Source organism: Camelus ferus, chromosome 21 (genome assembly GCF_009834535.1).
Source record: "Camelus ferus isolate YT-003-E chromosome 21, BCGSAC_Cfer_1.0, whole genome shotgun sequence".
Lineage (NCBI taxonomy): Eukaryota > Metazoa > Chordata > Mammalia > Artiodactyla > Camelidae > Camelus > Camelus ferus.
The window spans coordinates 10,959,130-10,983,892 of record NC_045716.1 but is presented as its reverse complement, the minus strand read 5'-3'; the positions used below and the strand labels follow the sequence as shown (position 1 = coordinate 10,983,892).

Below are 24,763 nucleotides of genomic sequence, written 5' to 3'. Positions count from 1 at the left end.
AAGCCTTGTAGCAATTGAGCAAGAAAGATAGTAGTAGTGTAGTATCCTCATTTTATTAATGAAAAAAACAAGAATTTGAGAGGTTGAATGGCTTGCCCAAGTCCACACAACTATAAGCGACACAACTAAGATTTGAAGTGTCTCTGACTCTCCATGTCACCACACCTACTTTAGAGATGAGCATTACCATCTCCGAAAGACATAAAAGAGGCAATTCCTCAAGAATTAAATCTATGCCGGTTTATGCTAAGTATCACCTGCTCAATGAGGGGACTCACTGGGTAAAATAATTGAGGTGTCCAAATTTTAAGTGATAGAGGAGTATGGTTGGTAGGGAAACAATTCTTAGAGACTTCAATATGCTTCATGCCTGGCAATTAGGTCCAGTTTATTTAGTCTTCTCACCAACATAATTTTACCTGGTACTAATGGATCAATTTATGGAATTTGATCTTTTTCCAATTTATGGAATTTGGTCTTTTCCATTTGATTCTGGCCTACACACTGACCAGAATCAAAGAAATGCAAGACTGAGCAGTCGAGGACTTTGACCACCAAGGCTGAAAGAGAGGACAGGAGGAAAGAGAAAAGAGAAGACTCCTCTTTACTGCTGGCACATCTCAACTAAGCAGCTAGTTTTCAACAGTATCAGGAGGCTCCAAAGAGATACCTACAAAAGAATGAAGAATGAGAATAATAAGGTAAACTTTAAAAAAAGAAATAAAAAAATGGAGCAGAAAACTGCAGTCATCCGTCTGGGACAACTGCCTGAGTCCCAGGCCCAGCGTCCAGGGGTGTAAGCAGTAGATCAGGTTCAACAGGACTAAAGGGAAAGCAGGGATTAGGGCACCCAGAGACTGGAGAGGAGCCCCACCCTTCATGGGGAGCTGATGGTGCCTCATTTGCTAGAGGACCAGGAAATGAGCTCCTCTTTAACAGCAGCTCCTCCCATTTTCCAATCACCCTACTTCCCCGAGAATGTTGGTTGAGAAGAAGCAGTTTTTCTTTCAGACTGCACAAACGACTTGGACAGGACTAAAACAAACAGAAGAAGGGAAGAAAAAGAAAAGGTAGATAAAGAAAAAAAGGATGATATTGTAATGGGCTGAGAGGGAAAAGAGTGGGATTGGTAAATGGAGGAGCATGCTATATTTATACCAAACACGGCCAAAATGAGAATGACATATAATTCAAGTAGGCCTTTTATTTTTCCTGAGAATTAAGTATTATGATTCTTGTCATCCAAATGTATTTCTCTGCATATCTATGTGATTTTGTCTAAAAAGAAAAAAAAAAACAGAGAAGTAATAATAGGGCCTAAAGATACTGCAGGAACAGGAAAAGATTAGGAAATGTAATTTTTTTGAAGAGAATGGAAGTCAAGGGTGGCAGTTATTGGGAAGAAGCTGTTTTTAGATAAAGAGACTTGACTTTTGTTTTTAATTGAGAAGGTGAAGAACATTATTAGGGGAGGAAAGTATATCATGACTACATGATATACTGAAATACAGACATACCATACCTTATTTCTCATCAAGTCTGATGTCCAAGCAGAAACAAGAAATAAATACATGTGTGTAGGCATATATGTATATGTATATATCTGTGTGTGTGTGTGTGTGTGTGTCTACATACACTATGTATTTGTCTTTTCTTTCCTGTATACATATGACTGTAGATGTGGGAATATGCATATGTGTGTGTATACATACACTATATATTTTGTATTCATATATGCATAAGTGTTTGTGGGTGTAAGTGTATGTATATTTGTTTTAGTTGTAAATCTCCTCTTCCTCCCATTCACTCTCTCCAGTAGAGAGTAAATGACAAAAGACCAAAGGCAAAGAAGATAAATATTTCACTAGGTCATCAGCTGCTTAATTTTGGAGAGTTGGCTAAAAACAGTGTTTCTTTTAGGAGGAAGAAAACATTCTCTTTAGAAATTAAAGAGAAATGCAAAGTGTAGTTAGATGACTAAAAGGAGTTCTGATCTTTTTTTTTTTTTTTAACGTTTCTTTCTTGGTGCAAAAACAAAGTTTCTTATTAAGCCGGAGAGTAATTTTTAAAAAAAGAAGAAGAAGAATGAGTTTTCTGTAATGCTGTTACTGGAAATGACCTCTTGGCCTTTGCACAGGTGACCATGGTGAAGAGAGTGGCAATCATCGGAGCTGGCGTCAGTGGCTTGGCCGCCATCAGATGCTGCCTGGAAGAGCAGCTGGAGCCCACCTGCTTCGAGAAGGGCAAAGATGTTGGGGGCCTGTGGAAATTCTCGGTGAGTGGAACGCCACTGCAGGAGACTAGGTAGGAAGTGAGGTGGGAAGTATGAGGGAACACATTGCTTGAGCACAGGCTTCTAAACCATCAGTCATGGCAGGTTTAATCGCTCTAAGAAGCACAGCATCAGGAGAAGGCTGGAAAGTATGTCCTTACTTACTGCAGAAGCAAGTGAGATGATGGGCTAGCCAGTCACTGGGTACAGAGTTCAACTCAGATAAATCAATAATAAGTTAGCCACTGGGGATAAAATCCACAGTCAAATATTGATTAGGTTTATGCAATAGAATTGCATGAGCTGTTCATTTCCATTCTTTTATTGAGGTTGTGTAGCATCCTCTTGGTGATTCAGACCACAGATTTTAAGGTTTTGGGGGCTGACTTTGATCTTGCCAAAAACACATGATTTGTGGAACAGCTACAGGAGGAACTAAGAATACAACACACTGATTCGAAGTTCTTCAATGACTTTTTATTTCTGTGCATTTATCATAAAGACTCTATTAGCAGACATGGGTATGCACCCATTAAAACATTTCCCGTATTGCCTGACATGCACATCATTGGGTGTAGGGGGCTTTCCTGTGTCCCCGGCTCCCTTAGTGTCTCCAGCCTTAGGAGTACTGTCTGGCTAAGCCTACCCCTGTCTTTCTATAAACCATTACTATATATGCAAATATAGGAAGAGAACCCTTTTTAAGCCACTATTTCCTTCTCAAATGCAAAATTAATATTATACTTTAATAAAAAGGTTATATTTGAGACAGTGTCTGTAATAGCTCTTTAAGTGTTACAAAGATATGAGAATTATTCTTATTGATACAGACTTTTCTAGACTGTAAATAGCTCCTGAAACTACCCAGCACCTTGTATAACATTGTCAAGCCTAGTGTATGTCACTGGAATGCACCGACAGAGCTTCAAATTAGCACAGTGATGACTCTCAGGGCTATTTTACTGAGCACTTTCTATATGCCAAACACCTTTCCCATTGAAGCCAATCTTTATAGTAATCCTATAAGCTAGCTATGAGTTTTTCCCTTTTACAAATGAATCTGAAACTTTAAAAGAAAGGGAGGAAATGGTAAAAGGCTGGGAAATGGTAAAGACAAGATCCCAGTTCAAGCTGACTCATCTCTCCAGCGTTTGTAAACTTCCGGGCAGCATTTCAACAAGTGACCTGTGGAGCTGGGTGGTCTTCTGCACAGTGATCTTGACCAAATCCTCATATTCAAACGTACTTCACAAAGTATTGCTGAAGAAAGACACTGTTGATAGAGCTTTTGAGAGCAACTGCCTCTCTTGTTCTCAAGGAAGACCTTAAAAATTTTGAACCTAGCATCATAGACTGATAAACTACTCAGCTGCAAACATGTACTGCTCTTGAAGAAAAAGGAAAAACAGCCCAGAGGGTGAAACCTCCGGCCTTGAGACAGAGAGGGTCATCCCCAGGCCCTGAAACCTAATGAAGGTCACCCTGCTGGATTTCAAAATTGCTTGGGACTGCTAACTCCTTTTTTCCTTCCATTTTCTCCCTTTTGGAATGGGAACATTTCTAACGGGTACCCTATGCCTGTTCCATCATTGTATTCTGCGATAAGACAACTTGTTTTTTAGCTTCACAGGTCCACAGATGGAGAGGAATTTTGCCCCGGGGTGAATCATGCCCCAAGTCTCATTCATACCTGATTCACATCATTTAGATGATGAGATTTAAGACTTTTGAGCTGATGACATATAAATGAGATTTGGGACTTGATTTAATGATGCAGTGAATTGAGACTTCGGGGATGTTGGGATAAAGTGAAATGTATTTTGTGTTGGGATAAATGTGAATCTCTAGGGTCCTGACAGTAGACTGTGCTGGGCTACTTAAACAGTGGTCCCCTTAAAGTTATCAGGTCCTAATCCCTAGAACCTGTATATGTTCCTAATAAGAAAAAAAGTATATTTGCAGACATAATTAAGAATCTTGAGATGATGAGATTTATCTTGTATCCTCTGGGTGGGCCCAAAATGCCATAACATATCCACTCATAAGAGAGAGGCAGAGGAAGATTTGACACACAGAGACAGAAGAGAAGAGGAGATGTGACCTCATCAGAAAGAGAGATTTGAAGATGCTGTGCTGTGATCTTGAAGATGGAGACAAGGGAATAGAGATGATAATCAACACAAGGAGAGACTAAATATTAAAGATCAAATTGATGGATAGACTAGGAAAAAGTCAGGGGAGGTGAACAATGGTTTGTATACCCAGAATACAAACCATTAGCCATGGAACACGGGTGGCCTCTAGAAGCTCAAAAAGCCAAGGAAAGCCAGCATCCACCAGAAGCTAGCAGAGGCTGTAAATGGATTCTCCCCTAGAGGGAGCAGAATGAACTCTGGAATGAACACGGCCCTGCTGACCCCTTGATTTAGGCCCAGTGATACTGATTTCCAACTCCTGGCCTCTGGAATCATGAGGGAATAAATTCATGTTGCTTCAAGCCGTCAAGTCTGTGGTTATTACTGAGGCCACAGGAAAGTAATACGGTTGATTATCCATGGTTTCCTACCTATTTTACCTCTGTGAGAGGATTTACAGATTGCCAGTGGTGGTGTGACTTGCAGTGTTTCCCAGGCTCCACCAGGAGTCTGCAGAGGTATGCCTAGAATTCACATTATGTGTTTATATTAAAAAATCACGTTAATTTTGTATCTTCGTTACCTTTAGTTTCTCAAGTTACAGTCACTCCACATTTTTTTTTTCTTTCAGAGAGATCCAAACATTAGCTGAGTGTGAAAAAAGCGAAGTGCAGATCATTCAAACTTTTGTAGCTGTAGCCCCCTCCCTCTAGTTCTTTCTTCTAACCCAGATCTAAAAGCAGAATGATGCGTTTCCTTCACCTGCTCTGATCACGGAGAAAATAAAGTACTCTGTGACTGGGCAGCAGGTCTGGGGGAAATGCCTTTCTTTCCCAGAGCTCCCCAAACAGTGTATCAGTAAATTGTCTGGATTCTGTCCTGAAGTGTTACATTAAATAAAGTCTCTCTTTTTTCTGGGCATTACAAACCATTGTTCACTTCCCTTGATTTTTTCCTAGTCTAGGTATAAATTTGATCTTTAATATCTAGTCCCCTCCTTGTGTTGATTATCATCTCTATCAAGCTCCCTAAATTTACCCAAAGCTGCGAATTCCTCCACCCCCCACCCACTCACCCAGCCATCCCACATGCCCACTAGCAGAGTCAACAAGCCTTGGGAGCAACAGAAAACTCATGCCCTATTTCAAGATCACACTGCTTTCTGATGCAAATGTGGCAACTAATCTACCACTTAATTACTTGTCAATAATCAGGCCCTGGCCACTCAGGTCTTTGATGTGATTGTAATTTTTAGTATTATTCTAAAAATGTATATTCTGGGGGCCTGAAAACTTTGAGGTATAAGAGCCCTAATTCTAAATTTCTAGTGCTCAGCGCTTTTCATTATGAACTAGCAACTCTACAAGGAGATCTACAGTTTGATCTTTTATCAGAGGGAAAATCATTTCAGGTAGAAACCATGTTAAATTTTTTAAGGAAAGAAATGTTTTCCTTTGAAGCCCCTTTTGGGGTTTTACTTGCTCTTTAAAATTGAAAATGCAATCTTTAAAACTATATTAAGGTTTACTTCATTATTTTTTATTTTTTTAAGGATCATGCTTAGTTTTGGTCAAACAGTAGCTCAGCAACCATTGCACCTTGCACTTTGGTCTGTCACTAGTTGAGGTACAACAAATCCAGTACTTTAAAAAGATGAAATACGCCTCATTTTCACATGCCCATGGAACACTTCTAAAACTGATTTTTAACCAAAAAACCTCAATTTTTAAAAATAAATATGTAAATAAAATTAAATTCTTTGTTAACAATACAATAAAACAGAAATTTATAACAAAATGAAGATGGAAAATACTGCCTCCAGGAAATTTTCAAGTTCTCTCTTCAAGATCTATTAATTTATGTTTTTCTACAAGTTTGAGCCCAGTCCAATAAAACAAGTGATTGATAATAAAAATGAGGAAAAATGGAAAGGAGGGAAAAATTATCACTTGCTGACTATCTGATTTTATATCATGAAAATCTAAGGACATCAATTGGAAAATTGTTAACAGAGACTAAAATAATACAGTGAGATGGATGACCACAAAATAACCAGACAAAAATCAATAGTTTTTGTATGTGTTAGAGTTAGCAAACTGGCTTTTTTATAGTACAACTGGCCTGTTTTATCTGATCTCCACATTTTAAAAATTTTTGATCTAATACTTTAAAATCAGGATATTTCACATAAAAATCTAGCAATCTGTCTTCTTTTGAAAAAATCAGAAGAACAGGCAATACTGGATCTCCCCTTACTCAAAGTATACCCCGACCCTTTTAGACTGAATTTGAATTCTGTTACACCATTTTCATTTTTGGCCCATTTCTCATAACTTCCTCTGCACTTACAGAATTCATTTTGACTGGCGCTATGTACAAACAATAATCCCTTAGAATATTTGGAACAAAAGACCCGCCTATTTACAAAAGTTTCTATCTCCTCTTGTTCATATAATTTTCTCATTCTTTTTGTTTAAATTAACCTTCATGTTTATATTACTATAACCATGTAAATGCTGTTCATTGTAAACCACTTAGTGGACTCTGATTACATCTCCTTTCTTGAACAACTTTTTGTTTTCACTGGAGTTAACAGTTGCCTTGTGTCTTTGTTGGTTTAACTTTACAAATACTGTCTCTAATTCATCCCCTAATCTGTCCCACAGAATTTTGATTCTCCTCTCAATATATTTAAACACATCAGGTGTTCACAAGCTTAATTCTTCTCATAAGCATCTCTCAAAGGATGTTCTTCTGGACTGTCTTCCTTCTCTTCTCTGGGCCAGTCACATTGATATTACATTGGGTAACTCTGTCTTCTGGAAAATTTATCTTCCAACTATTTTGTTTATTCTCACAATTTAGTAGAGTGCATCCTCCAGCAGAAATTATACATGTAAAGTAAAAGACTATAGACCTTGAACATCTTATAGTATCATTATTTGATCCAGATCCCCATTTGATTATCTAGGCTTAGTTTTCAGCTTTCTTTGGTCTGTTAAGTCAACTGTCACTCATCCACCTATGTTCTATCTTCCAAAGTATTGTTGCTATTTCTTGTTTGCTTTTACCTTTTTCTCTTTTTTTCATTCTGGGTTCACACCTCTGATACCTTCACAGTAATTTTTGTAGAAGAAGAGTAAATGGATCTACATAACCTGTATGTTTAATCAGAGGTCTGGATTACTTTAGTAATCAAAAATAAACAAATAAAGCTACTTTCACAAATAATCAAGGTTTGGTTCTTGACCACTTGCCCCTCCAAAAAATTATATTTGAAAATGTAATTATTGATTCTAGAATAGTTATTCTTTTATGAACTTCTTCTAGATGAAATTCAAAGAATCAGTCTATAAACACAGGCTCTGAGATACACTGTAACACCAAGGAGGAACAGTGAGATGTCTATAATGTATTTTTTTTTCTAAGATAAAAGCAAGTCACAAATGATGTGTTTAATTGATACTACAACTCCTTTCTCAGTAATCATGACCTTTTGGGAGCCTAAGAAAAATTAAAGACCAATCAGCTCAGCATTACTAGGGAGATTTATTACCCTGGAGCAGCCAAAGTTGCAAAAGCACCTCAAACTTGCTTCAAAGATTTGCATCAATTTTATTATATGAAATTTCTCCCTTGTCATTACATTACACAATTTCCCCCAACTTTGGCTTGCTCCAGAACCTTACCTTTGGCCTTGTATTAGTTTTCTATTGCTGCATAGCAAATTGCCACAAACTTAGCTGCTCAAAACAACACTTAGTTATTATTACTCTCAGTTACACAGGTCAGAAGTACAGTGTAGTCCAGCTAAGTTCTTTGCTTAGGGTTTCACAAGGCCAAAAATAAAGTGTTGGCTGGACAGGGCTTTTATCTGGAGGCACTAGGGAAGACTCTGCACCCAAGTTCATGCAAGGTGGTAGCTGAATTCAGTTCCTTGCTGTTGTAAGATTAAGGTCTTCACTTCCTGCTGGCTGTAAACTAAAATTCTTCTCAGTACCTAAAGGTTGCCAGTATTCCTGGGTAAATGGCTCCCTCCATCTTCAAAGCCAGGAACTACAAGCTGAGTCCTCACGCTTTGAACCTCTGCCTTCTGCTACCAGCCAGAAAAAAAACTTCCCACTTGTAAAGGGATCGTACGATTAGACGAAGCCCACGTAACAACATAGTCATGGGACGAGGTATTTACAGGTTTCACCCATACTCAGAGGGGAAAAGGACTATACAAGGATGAGGTGAAAATTCTGCCTATCAAATGCCTCGTGTCTTAAGTTGAGGGAATATCATGAAAATTGTTGAGTGAAGCAGGCCAGCCAACCCTAAAATTCTCACTCTGTCCGAGGAGAGCCTCTCCTATTTTCTCCTATGAGTTCTTGATATTTTGCAATGTTTTATCCATCAGTGATACTGGACTGCTAAGGGCTCAGGTCACTCTTTTATGTCTAGCATAAATAGGACAACAGACAAACAACCAGAATTACATAGAGAGCACTTAGGCATTCTGAGACACAAGGAGTAATCCCCTGTTGGCACAGCTTAATCTCCAGATCTCTTATGGATCAGTGCTCATTCTTTCTGATCCCCTCCCTGCCCCCTAGCTCTTTCCGAAGTTGTATCTGGGCTTGTGGAGAAAAAGAGCCTTTGGGACCTTATGGTGAAGGAAAGCCAAAGTTTCCAAAATTCAAACACAGGCCCAGTCACTGTCCCCTGGCCCCTGTGGTTCCTGTTCTATTTGGTTACCATTTGTGTTCATCCTTAAGGGATCTTAAACTAAGGACAGCAGTTGATGAACCTGGAGAATGTCCTCTCTTAACGTAATCAGGAACCAGTGAACCTCCTTGCTGAATAGACCCCACCTGCCAGGTCCAGTTTGCCCACTGAGTCCCTGACTCAAGTGGTCTACTCCACGCCATAGCTCTCTTAAAATGCCACTTAGCCCCGGCTGTGGCAACCCTCTGGTAAACTATCAAGATTGTCAGGTTAATAATTTCTTCATCCCCATTCGGAGTAAGCGGGAAATCTTACGTTTTGTTCAAATTGAATGGGTTCAAAAGAGCTAAACTAAGGTCCTACCTCTTTCTAATCATGCCATTTCTTCCCAATAACTGCTACTTGACTCTCCTCTGTGGACCTCCCCTCTACCCAGGTTGGTTCAGGGGGAGACTTTGAAATGATATCTTACCAGAATTTCAAATGTGAAAACAAAAGTCCTTCTTCCCTCAGTGTTTCCCTTAATCTATCTAATAGGCTATGTTAATCTCAAAAATTCAGCCCAAAGAATAGTGCTTAGGACTTAGGTGATTCACCGCCATCCCCTTGCGTGCCTCTATTCCCCTTTCTCCTTATCCAATTCCTTTAAACCAGTGTTTTTAAACTGGAGACTATGACCCATTAGTGTGCTATGATAAAATTAATGAATCATTCTGAATGCTTAAATGGAATAGATAGAAAGTATGTATGCAACTCAAGCTATTGAAAATGATTTGTTTCATAAAACTTTTGTTTCCTCTGTGTGTGTGTGCGCACATGCGCACAGGCACATGTATGTACTAGGTTGCAATGTAAAATGTATTACTAACTACGGAGTATGGTCAAAAACATTTGAAAAACACTATTCTAAATATAGCCAATGTTCCCTCTGCCCCTATAGATACATAAGAATATATTATCTAATCCATCAGAACTACCTCATGATATACTAAAGAAAAATTTTTCCATTATGGTAAATACACCACAATAAAGATTTACTCTTTAACCATTTTAAAGCGTTCAATTCCATGGCATTAAGTTTATTCACATTACTGTACAATCATACCACTATCCATTTCCAGAACGTTTTTAATCTTCCCAAAGTAAAACACAGCAGAAATTAAACAATAACTCTCAATTCTTCCCTCTCCCTGGTCCCAGGCAACCACCATTCTTTCAGTCTCTATGAACACGATGACTCTAGTATCTCAGATAAGTGGAATCACACAGTGTTTGTCTTTTTGTGATTGGACTATTTCATTTAGCAGATGTCCTCAAAGTTAATGCATACTTCACTGTGTATCAGAATTTCCTTTTTTTTAAGGCTGAATGATACTCCATTGTATGTCTATGCCACATTTCGTTTGTCCATGCTCATGAGTTAACACATTGAAATCATGCACAGGTAAACTTTGGAAAATATCTATTATTGTATTTAACGGCTCAAAGGAATAAAATTATTCCAGTTACATATTCTTAAAAGAACATGATGAAATTCAGAATTTGTTTCCCTTAGAAAAGATGTTAAGAAAGATATATTCTTCTATATTCCAAGTTCCTTTGACTAGCATCAAATTGTTTAAGTGATGTTAATTTATGCCTCATCTTACTGAATTTATTTGTGGGTAAAGGCTGACTCAAAACGAGTGATGATTATTTGGAACTGGCTCTGACCGTGGTAAGTACACTCGTTTACAAACACTCTTCCATTTAAAAATGATACTTTCACAGGACCATCCAGAGGAAGGCAGGGCCAGCATTTACCGGTCAGTCTTTACCAACTCTTCCAAAGAGATGACGTGTTTTCCAGACTTCCCATGTCCTGATGACTACCCCAACTTTATGCACAACAGCAAACTCCAGGAATATATCACTATGTTTGCCAAAGAAAAGAACCTCCTGAGATACATACAATTTAAGGTAAGATATTATCAAAAATTAGTTTGGGGCATAACTGTGAGGAATTCTATATTTATTACTAGATTCTCATTTATTCCTTTCAGTATCTCTTTCATATTTGCCAACATTTTTAACAATGTGGCCTCTCTGACTCTAGGTTTAGAGAATATACAGTCTTCTTAAGAATATGTAGGAAATTTACAAAACTTAACCACGTACAGTTCTTAGACCAAAATGCCATAAACTTAGAAGTCAATAGCAAAGAGATAAATGTAAAATACCCATGAATTTATAAATTAAAAACTATTTTTTTCCTAAACAACTTATGGGTCAAAAAGAAATTTCACTGTAAATTTAAAAATATTTAGAATGAAATGATATTTAAATTCTATATATAAATATTTGTGGGAAGCAATAAAATGAAAAGACAGCCTACCGACTGGGAGAAAATACTTGTAAACAATACAACTGACAAGGGCTTAATTTCCAAAATATACAAACCGTTTATAGAGCCCAATATCAAAAACACAAACAACCCAATCACAAAATGGGCAGAAGACCTAAACAGACATTTCTTGAAAGCAGATAGCCAGATGGCCAACAGGCACTTGAAAAGATGTTCAACATCACAAATCATTAAAGAAATGCAAGTCAAAATTACAGTGAAGTATCACCCCACACCAGTCAGAATGCCCATCATCAAAATGTCTACAAATAAGAAATGCTGGAGAGGGTGTAGAGAAAAGGGATCCTCCTACACTGTTGGTGGGATGTAAATTGATGTAGCTATTATGGAAGACTGTATGGAGATTCCTTAGAAAACTGAAAATAGACTTACCGTATGATCCAGCAATCTCAATCCTGAGCATTTATCTGGAAAAGACAAAAACTCTTAATTTGAAAACATACATACACCCAAATGTTCATAGAAGCCCTATTTACAATAGCCAAGACTTGGAAGCAACCTGTGTTCATCAGCAGATGATTGGATAAAGAAGTTGTGATTATATATGCACAATGGAATATTACTAAGCCATAAAAAAGAATGAAACATTGCCATTTGTAGCAACATAGATAGACCTAGAGATTATCATGCCAAAATGAAGTCAGACAAAGACAAATATATGATATCCCTTATAAATGGAATATAAAAAATGATATGAATAAACTTATTTACAAAACAGAAACAGACACAGAAGACAAACGTATGGTTGCCAAAGAGGAAAGGGGGGAGGGACAAATTAAGACTTGGGGATTAACAGATAAACACTACTACATATAAAATAGATAAACAACAAGAACCTACTATATAGCACAGGGAACTACATTCAATATCTTGTAATAACCTATAATGGAAAAGAATCTGAAAAAGAATATGTGTGTATATATATATATATACACATATACATATACATATACATATACATATACATATACACGTATAACTGACCAACTTGCTGTATGTCTGAAACTAATACAATCTTGTAAGTCAACTATATTTCAATAAAAAAATAAAATTAATATTTGTGGGAAGCAGTTAGAGCAAAACTCTCATGAAAATTGTAAGCTTAAATGTTTTATATTAGGAAATAAGAAAGGTTTCTCAGGTAATCCTTATGCACACTAAACTTGGGAAGAACTTATACTCTGAATATAGACAATATCTTTCATTTTAAGACAAAAAAAATTTAAAATGCCTTAGGAAATACATTAGGAGATAGTTGTTACTATAAAAATGATTATTGTGGTAACCGCCTCTTGTAAACTATGATTCAGCTCACTGTCACATCGCTAAAAGGAGTCACTCTTGTACTGCAGAAAATACTGGTTATGCACAAGAAACCACGTGGGGATGAAAACATATATACCATTTCACGTTTTGATTTTTTCTGAAGGACTTTTGAATTTGTAATACATACCTTAATAATGAATTAAGTATTTTTCCTAAGCCACTAATTGAGGGCTTTTTTCATACTATTTGGGTAAGTTGGTGCTAAATCTACCTGTTAGCGTAGAAAAAAGAAGGCTATCTTTCTGTGTTTCTCTTAGACTATTGTATCCAGTGTAAACAAACGTCCTGATTTCTCAACCACCGGCCAATGGGATGTTACCACTGAAAAGGATGGTAAAACAGAATCAGCTATCTTTGATGCTGTACTGATTTGTTCTGGACACCATGTGTACCCCAACCTACCAAAAGAGTCCTTTCCAGGTAAGGCCAAAATTTAGGCTGCCATCTACACATGTGGTATGAATGAATAACCTTGATAATGTCTTTTTTATATCTATAAAAGTGCACTACATAGAAGTACACATTAAATTAAAATATGCTTCTATTGTATCTAATATGCTTAGAGTGTTAAAATTCCTTGTTACTGTGACTATATTCACCCATAAGATCTGTTGCGGCAGTTTTTAAAATAGAAATCAAAATGATTCACATGTTTCCCACTTTTCACTCAGGAATAAACCTTTTTAAAGGCAAATGTTTCCATAGCCGAGACTATAAAGAACCAGGAATATTCAAGGGGAAGCGAGTCCTGGTGATTGGCCTGGGGAATTCGGGCTGTGATATTGCCACAGAACTCAGCCACATAGCTGGAAAGGTATGCCTCCCAGAGAACTATCTTTAAAAGGATAGAAACACTTACCATCTGAAAGGGGTGATATGAAACAGGGGGGAGGAGCAGGGTACTTGATGCAAAGTCAAAGTAGTATTTCATATAGCTCAACTTTCCTTGGTAACAGGTGAGATTTTTAAAGAGCTTGATCTGGCAAAGGCAGAACATCAGCAAGGAGTAATGTTGTCATTCAACAGTCTTTTTCTTTGGGACATTTGGAGTCTAACATGTGTCCAATCAATTCCTCCAAAATTAGTGTGGATATAGGGTTACTGTGGATATAAGGTTAAGGTTATAACTCTGACACTCTTGGGTAAATCCTTCAGTCTCTCTGAATATCAGTTTTCTCATTGGTAAAGTAAATAAAATAGAACCTACTTTTTGTTCTTGGTAAGGAGTTAAAGCATTTGAACATTGACTTCAGCAATATAGAGTCCTACATTCATTCATTCATGCATGCATACAGTCATCCCATGGTTATTTGTTAAGAGCCTACTAAGTGCCAGGCGCCACCTTGAGTGCTGGAGAAAGAGTGAACAAAACAGGCATAATGCCTGTTTTGGAACTCAGAGTCCAGTGTAGAAAACAGATGTTAGATGAGCAAATGCACAAGTGTCTAATTTTTCACTGTGAGAGGTGCTAGTAAAGGGAAAAAGAGCACGCTGTGGGAAGGGATAACAGCGGCGACCTATGAAGACTGGGAAGTGGGAAGGCCCTTTTGAGCTGATGACATTTAAGCTGAGGGCTAAAGTTGAAAAAGAGGTTCAGTGGCAGACGAGGACCCCAGGAAGATGGTCTTGAAACAGAAAGAAGCTTAGAGTGAAGACACTGAGAGAAAGCCCCTTAGCTGCAACTCAGTAGGTCTGGAAAAGAATAGTGTGAGGAGAGGTTGGAAAAAAGATAGAGAAGAGGTGATACCACACCCTTCAGAGCATGTTAAGGAATCTGAACAAATGTCACCTACTAGCTTTGGAAGATCCTTGAGAGATTGACTGCTCAGAAGCCCAAAGACAGAAATCCTATCCCCAGATGTCTTGCCCACCAGTTTCACACTGGGCATCCCCAATATAGGTCCATTTTACATCATGATATTATAATCAATGAGATCATGATAGGACAAGTGGCATAAAAATATATTTCTATTTATTAGTTCAAAGCACTATACTAGACAACATGGAGTTAACTAAATGGCCCCTCTTCTCCAGGAATTTTAAACCTGTTTGGGAAAGCAATACATCAATATGACATAAATTGAACATAACCTCAAGAGCTAAGTAGAAAGCATAACAACAGTATAAGAGCTGCCACTGGAATAAAGGATAAATGAGTGATTCAGGATCTAAAGGCTATGATTACAGGACCGAAGGCCCCAAAGTGGAGGGAGGCCTGAACAGTCTAGAAGGATGTATGTACATCGTATGGTTGGGGAGGTGGCCAAAGGTGTTCTTGGAAGGGAAAATAATATGAGAAAAGGTGCATGAGAGACAGGAGTGAGCACTGAGTACTTGACTGCTGTGGCTTCATCTTGCTAAAGTGGAGATTCTTAGTAACAACCTGTATAAGGCATTATGGTGCTCAAGAACCTGTAAAGCAATATGTGCTCTGGTTGGGGGAGGAGATAGTCTGAATGGTATTATATGTACTTTACAGAAAAGGTAACTGAGGACAAGAAATTTCAGTTGTCTTCTTGAAAGTCATCAGAGGAAGGCAATGTTGAGCCACAGAAGTGTTTGAGGATCAAATGCCAGATATGATTCCAAGGAACGGAGCAGTCACAGGAATTGAGACAGGAAAGATCGGAGTCAGGTTATGTCATATGCTTTATTTAAGGAATCGAATGACAGGCTAACAAATTTGGATTTCTCCATAAATAATGATAAATTATTTCCCCCTCTTGAGCTAAGGAAAGATATGATGAAACTATAGATTTCAGGGTTTCATTCATTAGCTGTACAAATGATAAATTAGAGAGAAGAAAGACCAATTTCAGAGGCTCTCAATTCAGTGATGCCTCAGTCTTTTCTTACTTGCTTAGCTTCCCTTATAAGAAATACCTTGAAATAGCATTATACATAAAAATTCTGGAAAAAAAAAAGTCATGAAAAACTACACTGTTAGGGATTAACAGGACAGCAGAGGGGGAAAAAAAGTACATATTCCACGCGAGGCGATATTAGTCATACGGCGTGGGTCACCACATTGAATAAATCCTCTCGCAGATTTGATGTGGTGGGCATCTATTTCCATTTTATGAATAAGGAAACTGCGTATTAGGGAAGTTAAATGAATTTGTCCCAAATCGTATTATTAATAAGTAGCAGAGTTTTTCTTATTCCAGATCTCTTGCCTTCTTTGGGGTGGTGGGAGGCATTCTAGGTCAGAACGCCTCTTTGGAGATCACAATTGCTTGTTCGTAGACAACGATTATCAGATGGCCACTGGCAGAAATATGACTAGAATTCAGGTATTGGTCACCTATGTTATAGGAGATTTGATTAAAACATGAAAATTTGCCTGGAACAACCTGACAGGGTGTTGATCCTAAGATGTAGATCGTTGGGGTGTGTCCTCCCCTCTGAGGGAAGGGAAGGATGTTTCCCTTCACTTACTCTGAAGCTAGGATAGTCCTTTCAAATTGTCCCAAGTAGAAATGAGAGGCTGGGCCTTTATATCCCTGCATCTATCCACCACTGAATGCAGGGAATCAGAACGTGTATAAGATGTTGGGTGAGGCCCCCTCTTCAAACAATGCAACTCCCAAAGACGGCTGACAGCTGAGGGCTGCCCTCTGGCCACACCCCCAGCAGCCAGTATAACAACTCCATTCTTAAAGGCAGAATTGGAGGGCATGTCACAACATCCACTGTGAACGGTCACCACTCTAATGGTTGAATCGGTGTTTCTTAAGGTCATCATCAGCTCCAGAAGTGGCTCCTGGGTGATAAGCCGGGTCTCGGATGATGGCTATCCATGGGACATGATGTCAATCTCTCGATTTGAAACCCTCCTCAAGAACGCCTTACCAACAGCCATCTCTGACTGGTGGTACACGAAGCAAATGAACGCAAGATTCAAGCACGAGAACTATGGCTTGATGCCTTTACATGGGTAAAGCACAATTAAATATAATATGCCTGCTAACTTTTACTTCAGTGTCAACAACCCTAATGTGTGTTGTATCCCCCACATAAGTCAAAGTGAAGTAATCACATCTCACATTTCAGAGGATAAAGAATTGCAAAAATGGGGACTGTTTGCCTATTTCGTAATCCTCCTTACCAGATTTGCACAGCTGGAAAGTTATGTAATACCCCGGGAGTCCCAGAGTGATAATAATAAAATCAGTTAGTGTGTTTTAGGCACTTAATGTCAGAGGCTTGCTAAGCCCTAACATGCATTATCTCATTTTACACTCACGACGACTATGGGGATGACTCTATTGTAATCTTCATTTTAGAGATGAGAAAACTGAGGCTCGATGTGGTTAACAACTTTACCAAAGTCACACAGAGAAGTTAGAAGCAGTATTCAAAACAAGTTCAGGTCTGCTGACTCCAGCACCCCTCACTCTTAACCACTTTGCTCTGCTGCCTCTTTCTTTAGTGGCAATGTTAAGTGAAGCAAAGCATGACTTGCCCTGTGCTACCCTCTCATCACCTGCCCCTTAATGCAGCCCTCCCACTGAACCATGGCCACAATACTGGCATCTTCAGTCTCCTCACTGTCTCCTATAATATCCCCAAGCCAGTCACATGATGGGAAATTACTTACGACATGGGGTAAAAAACCCAAGTTATATCAAAGTTAACTCATTCACTCAACAAATATTTATTAAGCGTGTATTATGTGCCCGGTCCTATGTTAAACCCTGTGGATACAGCAGTGAACAGAGAACATAAAACCCCTGTCTTTGTGGAGCTTAGACTCTAGTATTGGGAAACAGACAGTAAACAATAGCAGAAAACCATGTGGTGATATGTACCAAGGAGAAAAAAACAAAGCAGGCAAGGATAGCAAGAAGTGCCATCAGGAAAATTTTAAATAGAGTCCTTGAGGAAGGTCTCACTGGGAAGACTTTTCAGCAAACTGCCAAAGGAGGTGAGAAAATGAGCCATGAGGACATCTGGGGAAGAAGTATCCCAGACAGCAGGACCAGCAAGGACAGCGCCTCTTCAGGGGTGTGACCAGTATGTTCAGCAAAGTACAGTGGGCGTCCCTTCCTGGAGAGGAGGGTTGGGGAGAATAGAAGGAAATGAAACCAGAGACATTAAAAGAGCCAGCTGATGTTGGGTCTTCTGGCTTTTACCCTGAATACAGTGGGAAGCCATAGCAGGCATCTGTACAAATTAGGGACAAGAACTAAGTTAGACTGAAGAGGTCACTTTGGCTGCTGTGGTCATCATTTGGTATAGGGGGTAGGTCAAGGACGGAAGTGGAAAGACTAGCTAAGAGGATACTGTCAAAAACCCAGGATGAGAGGAGACGATGGCTTGAACTAGGATCGTCAGCAGCAAGTGCTCAAGTGTGGTCAGATTTTGGATATAGTTTGAAGGTAAACTCAAACAGAATTTCTCGTTAGATTGAATAAAAGATGTGCGAGCAATGAAGGGATCAAGAATGTCTTCGAGACTTTCGATCTGAGCAAGAGGACAAGGGTGAAGGTGACATCTACTGAGATATGGAAGACCATGAGAGAAGCGGAAGTTTAAACACATCAAAGTTGATATGCCTATGAGACATTTGCATAGAAGAATGCTGAGGAGTCGTGGGATACACAAGACAGAAGAGATTCAGACCCTAAGGTCCAAATGTGGACTGGTCAGAATATAGACAGTACTTAGAGGCAGTGCCACAGTACATGGCAGCTTGAAGATCCTGCTGGCCTTGACAAAAGAAGTTTCAATGTGATAGTGGGTCTAAGAGAAATGGCAGGTAATTCGAGCAGTTGAATCGAGCATTTTTCCAAACAGAATTCCAACTGATCTCATCATCCAGCTCAGTTTCCTCCCCAGTGGAGTCTCCCATGGCTCTGTCTCTCACAGCTCCCACCATCCTACAAGAACAAAGTCTATTCCTTCAACATTGTTCACATTCACCCCTAAGTTCAGATTGATCTGCACTCACTAGAGATATTGCTGAATAAAAAAATAATCAAAAGCTCTCTCTAGTGACCAAAGATTCAAACTAGCCTCTTCCCTCTCCTGATCTTATTTAAATTCCTGGACGCTCCTTCCCTCACCTGACTTACGCCTTTGTCTACGTGGGGCTCACACTTCCCCCTCTAGGAGAGAACCCAACTGCAGGCTTCCCATCTTTGGCTCCCTTTTTCCTATTTGACATTCTTTACATCACAATGGCCACTTTGGAGTATACTGTATTAAGAACAATGGCTAACATTTTGAGCACTCTCTGTGTGCTACAAACTATGCCAAAGTCTTTATATCACTTAGGTCTCCCAATGACCTGAGCTAGGTATAACTGTTATTGCCACTCCAGATGAGAAAGATGGGGCAAGAAAAGTTAAGAAACTTTAATTGGATCAAGGTTCACAGTTGATAAGTAGCAAAGAAAAAAATTCAAAGTCCCAGGTACTCTGACTTCAGGATTTTTTTTCCCGATATAGGCTTTAACAGGCAAGAGGGCCAGGGTTCTTATTCTGGGATTTGGAGAGAGCTCTGTGGAAGAGAAGAGAAAGATCATGGGAACCAGAGAAAGCAAAAAGCTACTTCTCTTCCTCCACAGTGTTGCCTTACATCAGTTTTGCTCTTGGACTGTATTAGTGACAATCCATGGCACCCACAAAAAAAAAATCTTCGGTAGTTTTCTCCTTCCGTACTAATTAACAATTAATAATTATTAATTAATTATCACAGGCCAACAAAACAAAGAGGAAGTATTACCATTCTAATGGTTGTCTCTGTTTTCCACGCAGCACCCTGAGGAAAGAGCCTGTGTTCAATGACGAACTCCCAGCTCGCATCCTCTGTGGCACCGTGTCCGTTAAGCCTAATGTGAAGGAGTTCACAGAGACGTCAGCCATTTTTGAGGATGGAACCATGTTTGAGGCCATTGACTGTGTCATCTTTGCCACAGGCTACACTTACGCCTACCCCTTCCTTGATGACTCCATCATCAAAAGCAGAGACAATGAGGTCACCTTATTTAAAGGCATCTTCCCGCCTCCACTGGAGAAGCCAACCTTGGCTGTGATTGGCCTTGTCCAGTCCCTTGGGGCTGCCATCCCCATAGCTGACCTGCAGGCCCGCTGGGCAGTACAAGTACTAAAAGGTAAGTAGACAAAGAGGCTCATTGATGGGGAAGATGGATGCCGATGAAAACAATAAGTCCTAATCACAAGGGACAAATCCTAGGTCCCATTCAGTTTCAAAAACCTATAATTCTATATTTTTGGTGCTATATATGTAATTAAAATATATCACATTAGATTATCATATGCGATAGTGTAAGATATTATTCAAGGAGTGTTTTTTTTGATGACCCCTTAGAAGTGTTATTTACCCAAGAACTTTCATTGAATTTGAGAACATCAGAGCTTCTCATTTTAAGTGCAAGATAACTTTATAAAATTATGATTTCAAAAACTCAGTAGAATGATACTGCTTGAGAGATCAATAAAATAAGATGTTTCCAAGCCAATATCCAGACAACTTTAAATATCCACAGTTATGAAAAAAATCATGATTGCTGGAGAGGAAGTGGCTTTCCTGCTCTCTTTTCTTCCCTGCCATGTGTCAGATAAAGACCGGCAGTAGATCATTAGAAACAGAAAGTACTTGATGTGGTACACAGTCAGTCTCTAAGGTAGAGGAATACTAAGTCCCTGTATTTTAAAAAGGAAAAGGAAACAAACTTGACTGAGGTCTGGCAAAGAAGGAAGCAAGCATCATCCAGCCCCAGGTACTGGGATCAGATTCACACTAAGGTTGAATGCAGTTGTGCTCAGATTCAGATCATAAGACCAAACAGGGCCATGGTTAAGGAACAAATAGAGATGTCAGAGTTTAATGTGCAAAGTTTTGCTGGTCTTGGAGGTATGAGCTTCTGGATAAGGAATCTTAGCAGGCCTGTTTCCTTTGAAGCCACATTGAAGGCTTCCAGTCTGCCTGACTTGCTGGGATTTAAATGTTCTTTTATACTGTGTCATTTTTCACCACCAGGCTGCACATCACTACAGTCCTGTAATCAGTGATCTCCTTAAATCTCCTTCACTCCCCAGCCCCTAAGCAGAGATGTGTTGCAGGGTAATGTTGCTCCTGTGAGGTAGCAGCCACGAAGGTGATGGCATGAAATTCCACTTAGAAAGAACTGTGCTTAGGATTCAGGTTCAGAAAGACTGGTATTAAAAGGCAAACACTTACTCTCTGTGAAGACAGGAGTTATAACCTGGGCTCTGAAGAAAAGAGTCAAAGCAGAGACCCAGTCAACAGAGGATCAATGTACAAGGTGAAGACTCAGTCTCAGGGGAAATGGGAGACAAGGCAAACAATCCAATTTGGGGGATCCAGGGCACCAGGACACAGGGACCAATTACAAGTAGCCCAATGGCAGTAGCTGGTGGGCTACTGAGTACAGCCTCTTCTCCATCTCTCCTCTTGCTCAAGGACAGAACGGGTTCCGAGGTTTGGAACAAAGCTGTCTCTACAAAGGCTGTTCACATGGTCCTGCCTGTAAGGACTGCAGAACAGCGAGTTAGGCAAGTCATTGTAGATCTCGAGCAATTAGATCTAGGCTGGGAATTCTAGCCTTGTTCCAAGTGATCCCATAATTGCCAAAGAAACAAACTAAATTTGATGTATCTCTGGGTATAAAGGTTTGGGTCTGGGTTTTACAGAATTCTATAAACCTATGTCAGGATGAGCCTGAAATCTTGGGGCAGCCCCAACTCAGATCTGGTGTATCCTTAGTGGCTTGTGGACAGTCCATATCCTCAGTCTCATCTAAGAACTATCGGCTCTTCAGAAGAAAATTGGGACTTCACTAAATTCTGTATCTTTTCTGTCGGAAATCCATTTTTCTGGCAAAGCAAGATAATTTCCTATGAAGTTTTTTTTTCATAAATCTTAAAGAGGTACTGATTTACCTTTGGCTATAATTTATTAGATAACATCCTTAAAAATAAAGCTGAGAGATTAGAGTATAATCCTTGAAATTTATTTTTTTTAATCTGGTAACTAGTTTAAGAGCAAAGATACAAAGATATAAGGTTATTTGGGTATGGGCTTCTAATTATTGTGACAAATATCAGCACTTAGAAGACTGAGAATGACCTGTATGTTTGTCCCAAAATGACCACTGCTCATTTGCTCAAGATTTTATTTTGCTAGACAATGACAAAAAAAAAATTGGAAACACTAATGTGATTCATAACTCATTATTAAAAAGGAAACATTTCAGGCTGATCCTATGCCAGACTTATTTTAACTACTATCATGTCCTTCTCTTTTTTTAGGAACTTGCACTTTGCCTTCTGTCAAGGACATGATGAATGATATTGATCAAAAAATGGGGAAAAAGCTCAAATGGTAAGAGCATCTATTATAAATGGGACTAGAGTTTTCATAGAAAAAAAATCAGAATTTTGAATACTTGGAACCGATTTAGTCTTAAATGGTCCTGTGTGAGATCATTAGGGTGACAGCTATGAGCTAAATTCATTCATTCAACAGATATTTATCAAGGATCTATTTTGCACTTGATACTAAGTCCTGTTTTAGCCCTCCATGGCTCCTGCAATACAGCATAGAAAGGAGACCCAGAAAGATTAGCAATCAGAGGCATTTGGGAACACATGGATGTAGGCTTCTATTTTTCAAGCCCATAAATCCCTTAAGTTGTAAAGGATGGCTTCTAGCCGATGGCTCTGATGAAAATGACTCAGATAAGTGAGAAACAGAAGAACTGGGCTCCAATCCTACCTCTGCCACTAATTAGCTCAGTGGCCATAAATTCATAACTTCCCTTGAGCAAGAGACAATTTATCTACGTGTAAATCAGCCTTTCCCAGCTGCCCTGCGATGCTGTGGAATGTCCAAATGAGATCAGTTCAAGAAGGTCTTCAGTAAAAACTACAAAGTGCAGGATAAGGAGCAATTGTCTGCTTCCAACACCAGGGACCAATGCAGATTCCTGCTGATAAAAGTGCGTGGGGCATTTCCCCCATTCTTGTTTCTGCCCAGAGCTTGGATAGCCACAGCCTTGTTTCCTCTCTCACCTCTAGGTTTGGCAAAAGTGACACCATACAGACGGATTACATTGTTTACATGGATGAGCTTGCCTCCTTCATCGGGGCAAAACCCAACATCCTGTGGCTGTTTCTCACAGATCCCAAGCTGGCCTTGGAGGTGTACTTTGGCCCTTGCAGCCCGTACCAGTTTAGGCTGGTGGGCCCAGGGAAGTGGCCAGGAGCCAGACATGCCATCCTGACCCAGTGGGACCGGTCACTGAAACCCACGACGACAAGAGCTGTTGGGAATCCAGTGAAGCCTTGCTTATTTTACAGCTGGTTCAGGCCCGTTGCTATTTCTGTTGTGTCAGTTGCTATTTTCCTTCTGTTGATCTAAGCATCGTTCCCTCTAAGAGTCTGGATGTCACTGACTGCTCCTGGGAAGAAACTTCAACAGTTAAGGATTTCACACCTCCCACTTTCCTATTCAGCAGGCATTAGTCAGTAAAACAGTCCTACTTCTAGACTTTTAAATAAGCCCCTTTAAGAATCATGTCAAGATCTGACGAGAACATGGATCATTTATTTCTCTTTTAGGATCGACTAACTTTTCATAATTCCATAATACTTCCATAACATTTCATAAGTAGATATATGCTCTTGATCTCTAACCTAAATCAGCTCCTGAAACATTGGACATGATTCCTTTCCTCCGTGAAACAATGTTTGAAATATGTATTTCAAACCTAAACAAAGAGCAAATAAAGCAGAAGAGCTAAGATATGGTAGCCTCAGCCTGCTTCTACAAACCGTTTGCAGGCTCAAGGGGAGAATTTGGCTATTATATTCCATTTTCGTTTTCTGCTGCATCCTCTAGGCAATACCTCCTGTTCCCTGGCCAAGAAACAGCATGGAGACCCCATCTATCATGAAAGTTAGCAAGAAGTAACTCATTGTATTTATATTCTCAATAAGGAAACAAACTTTCCAACGTGTAGCAGCAAAATAACAACAACAAAAACCATAATGAATAGAGCACCAAATATATCTTTTAGCTGAATGGAAAATCTTTTAAAAAATTAAATATTTAGCCAAAATTGTTACCAAAGTCTAATGCTACCCTTATAAAACCTGATCATGTATATCATATAGAATAATACATGCTTATAGATTGGTGTGCCAGAGTAAATCTAAATTTTTGGTTTTTAAGTATTACTACATGATATAATTAAATTTTTGATCATTAAAATTTTTTAAGTTTGAGGGGGATGGTATAGCTCAGTGGTAGAGTGTGTGCTTAGCATGCATTAGGTCCTGGGTTCAATTCCCACTATCTCCAATAAAATAAATAAATAAACCTAATTACCTCCCCTCAAACATAAATTAATTAAGTAAAAATAAATAGAAAATTTAAAAATTTTTTTAAGTTTGACATTATGGAGCAGATAAAAAATCTGTCCATATTATCAGTCATCAGGGGGCCCTGTATGTTGTTAAAATCCATATTTCTTACTATAGCTTCACTTCTAATCGAAGCCAATAGGGCAACAAGAAGAGGAGACCATATTTTTCTCTAGTTCTTTCTTCTGTTTTCTTTTTTAATTCTCTTGATATTTTTATCTTTGGGTACCAGACTTATCATGGATATTGTTGCCTCCAACTTTAAATCATTCCCTTTTCCTAACTGTTTAAGTTAGCAAAATAACATTCTGCTTTCAAGGTCTTCTCACAAGAGGTGAAATATTCCCAAATATTCCCAAGTGAGACAGAACTCTTCTTGAAACATTGTAGCCTAAATGGAATCAAGTAAACAAAAATTAAATACATACATAAAATTTATTTGTTTAGTGTTATAAATGCTAGTATGCAAAATAGATTTAAGATTAACATTGATGTGACATAA

At 38.9% G+C, this 24,763-nt stretch overlaps 1 protein-coding gene and 1 long non-coding RNA gene across 4 annotated transcripts in view; one reads left to right on the top strand and one right to left on the bottom strand.

Moving 5' to 3' along the window:
* Nucleotides 1-24,763, bottom strand: part of LOC106729126 — a 180,613-nt gene that overhangs the window by 17,717 nt on the left and 138,133 nt on the right. For all 3 annotated transcript variants that reach the window (XR_004313881.1, XR_004313880.1, XR_004313882.1), the window contains exon 3: nt 11,894-11,928. This is a non-coding gene — a long non-coding RNA (uncharacterized LOC106729126). The remainder of the gene's footprint in view (nt 1-11,893; nt 11,929-24,763) is intronic.
* Nucleotides 927-23,964, top strand: LOC102522935 (flavin containing dimethylaniline monoxygenase 3). Its single transcript, XM_014555959.2, has 9 exons — nt 927-1,070; nt 2,138-2,275; nt 10,888-11,076; nt 13,105-13,267; nt 13,519-13,661; nt 16,585-16,784; nt 19,609-19,964; nt 22,147-22,219; nt 22,915-23,964. Exons 2-9 carry the CDS (start codon nt 2,144-2,146, stop codon nt 23,255-23,257), a joined length of 1,599 nt encoding a protein of 532 aa, XP_014411445.1. The 5' UTR covers nt 927-1,070; nt 2,138-2,143; the 3' UTR covers nt 23,258-23,964.

Excerpts from the sequence above, each read along its gene's own strand:
- LOC102522935 (XM_014555959.2), top strand. The coding sequence starts at position 2,144 with ATGGTGAAGAGAGTGGCAATCATCGGAGCTGGCGTCAGTGGCTTGGCC. Across the intron at positions 2,276-10,887 it reads GGGGCCTGTGGAAATTCTCG|GACCATCCAGAGGAAGGCAG; the intron begins GTGAGTGGAACG and ends ATACTTTCACAG. Across the intron at positions 22,220-22,914 it reads ATGGGGAAAAAGCTCAAATG|GTTTGGCAAAAGTGACACCA; the intron begins GTAAGAGCATCT and ends TCTCACCTCTAG.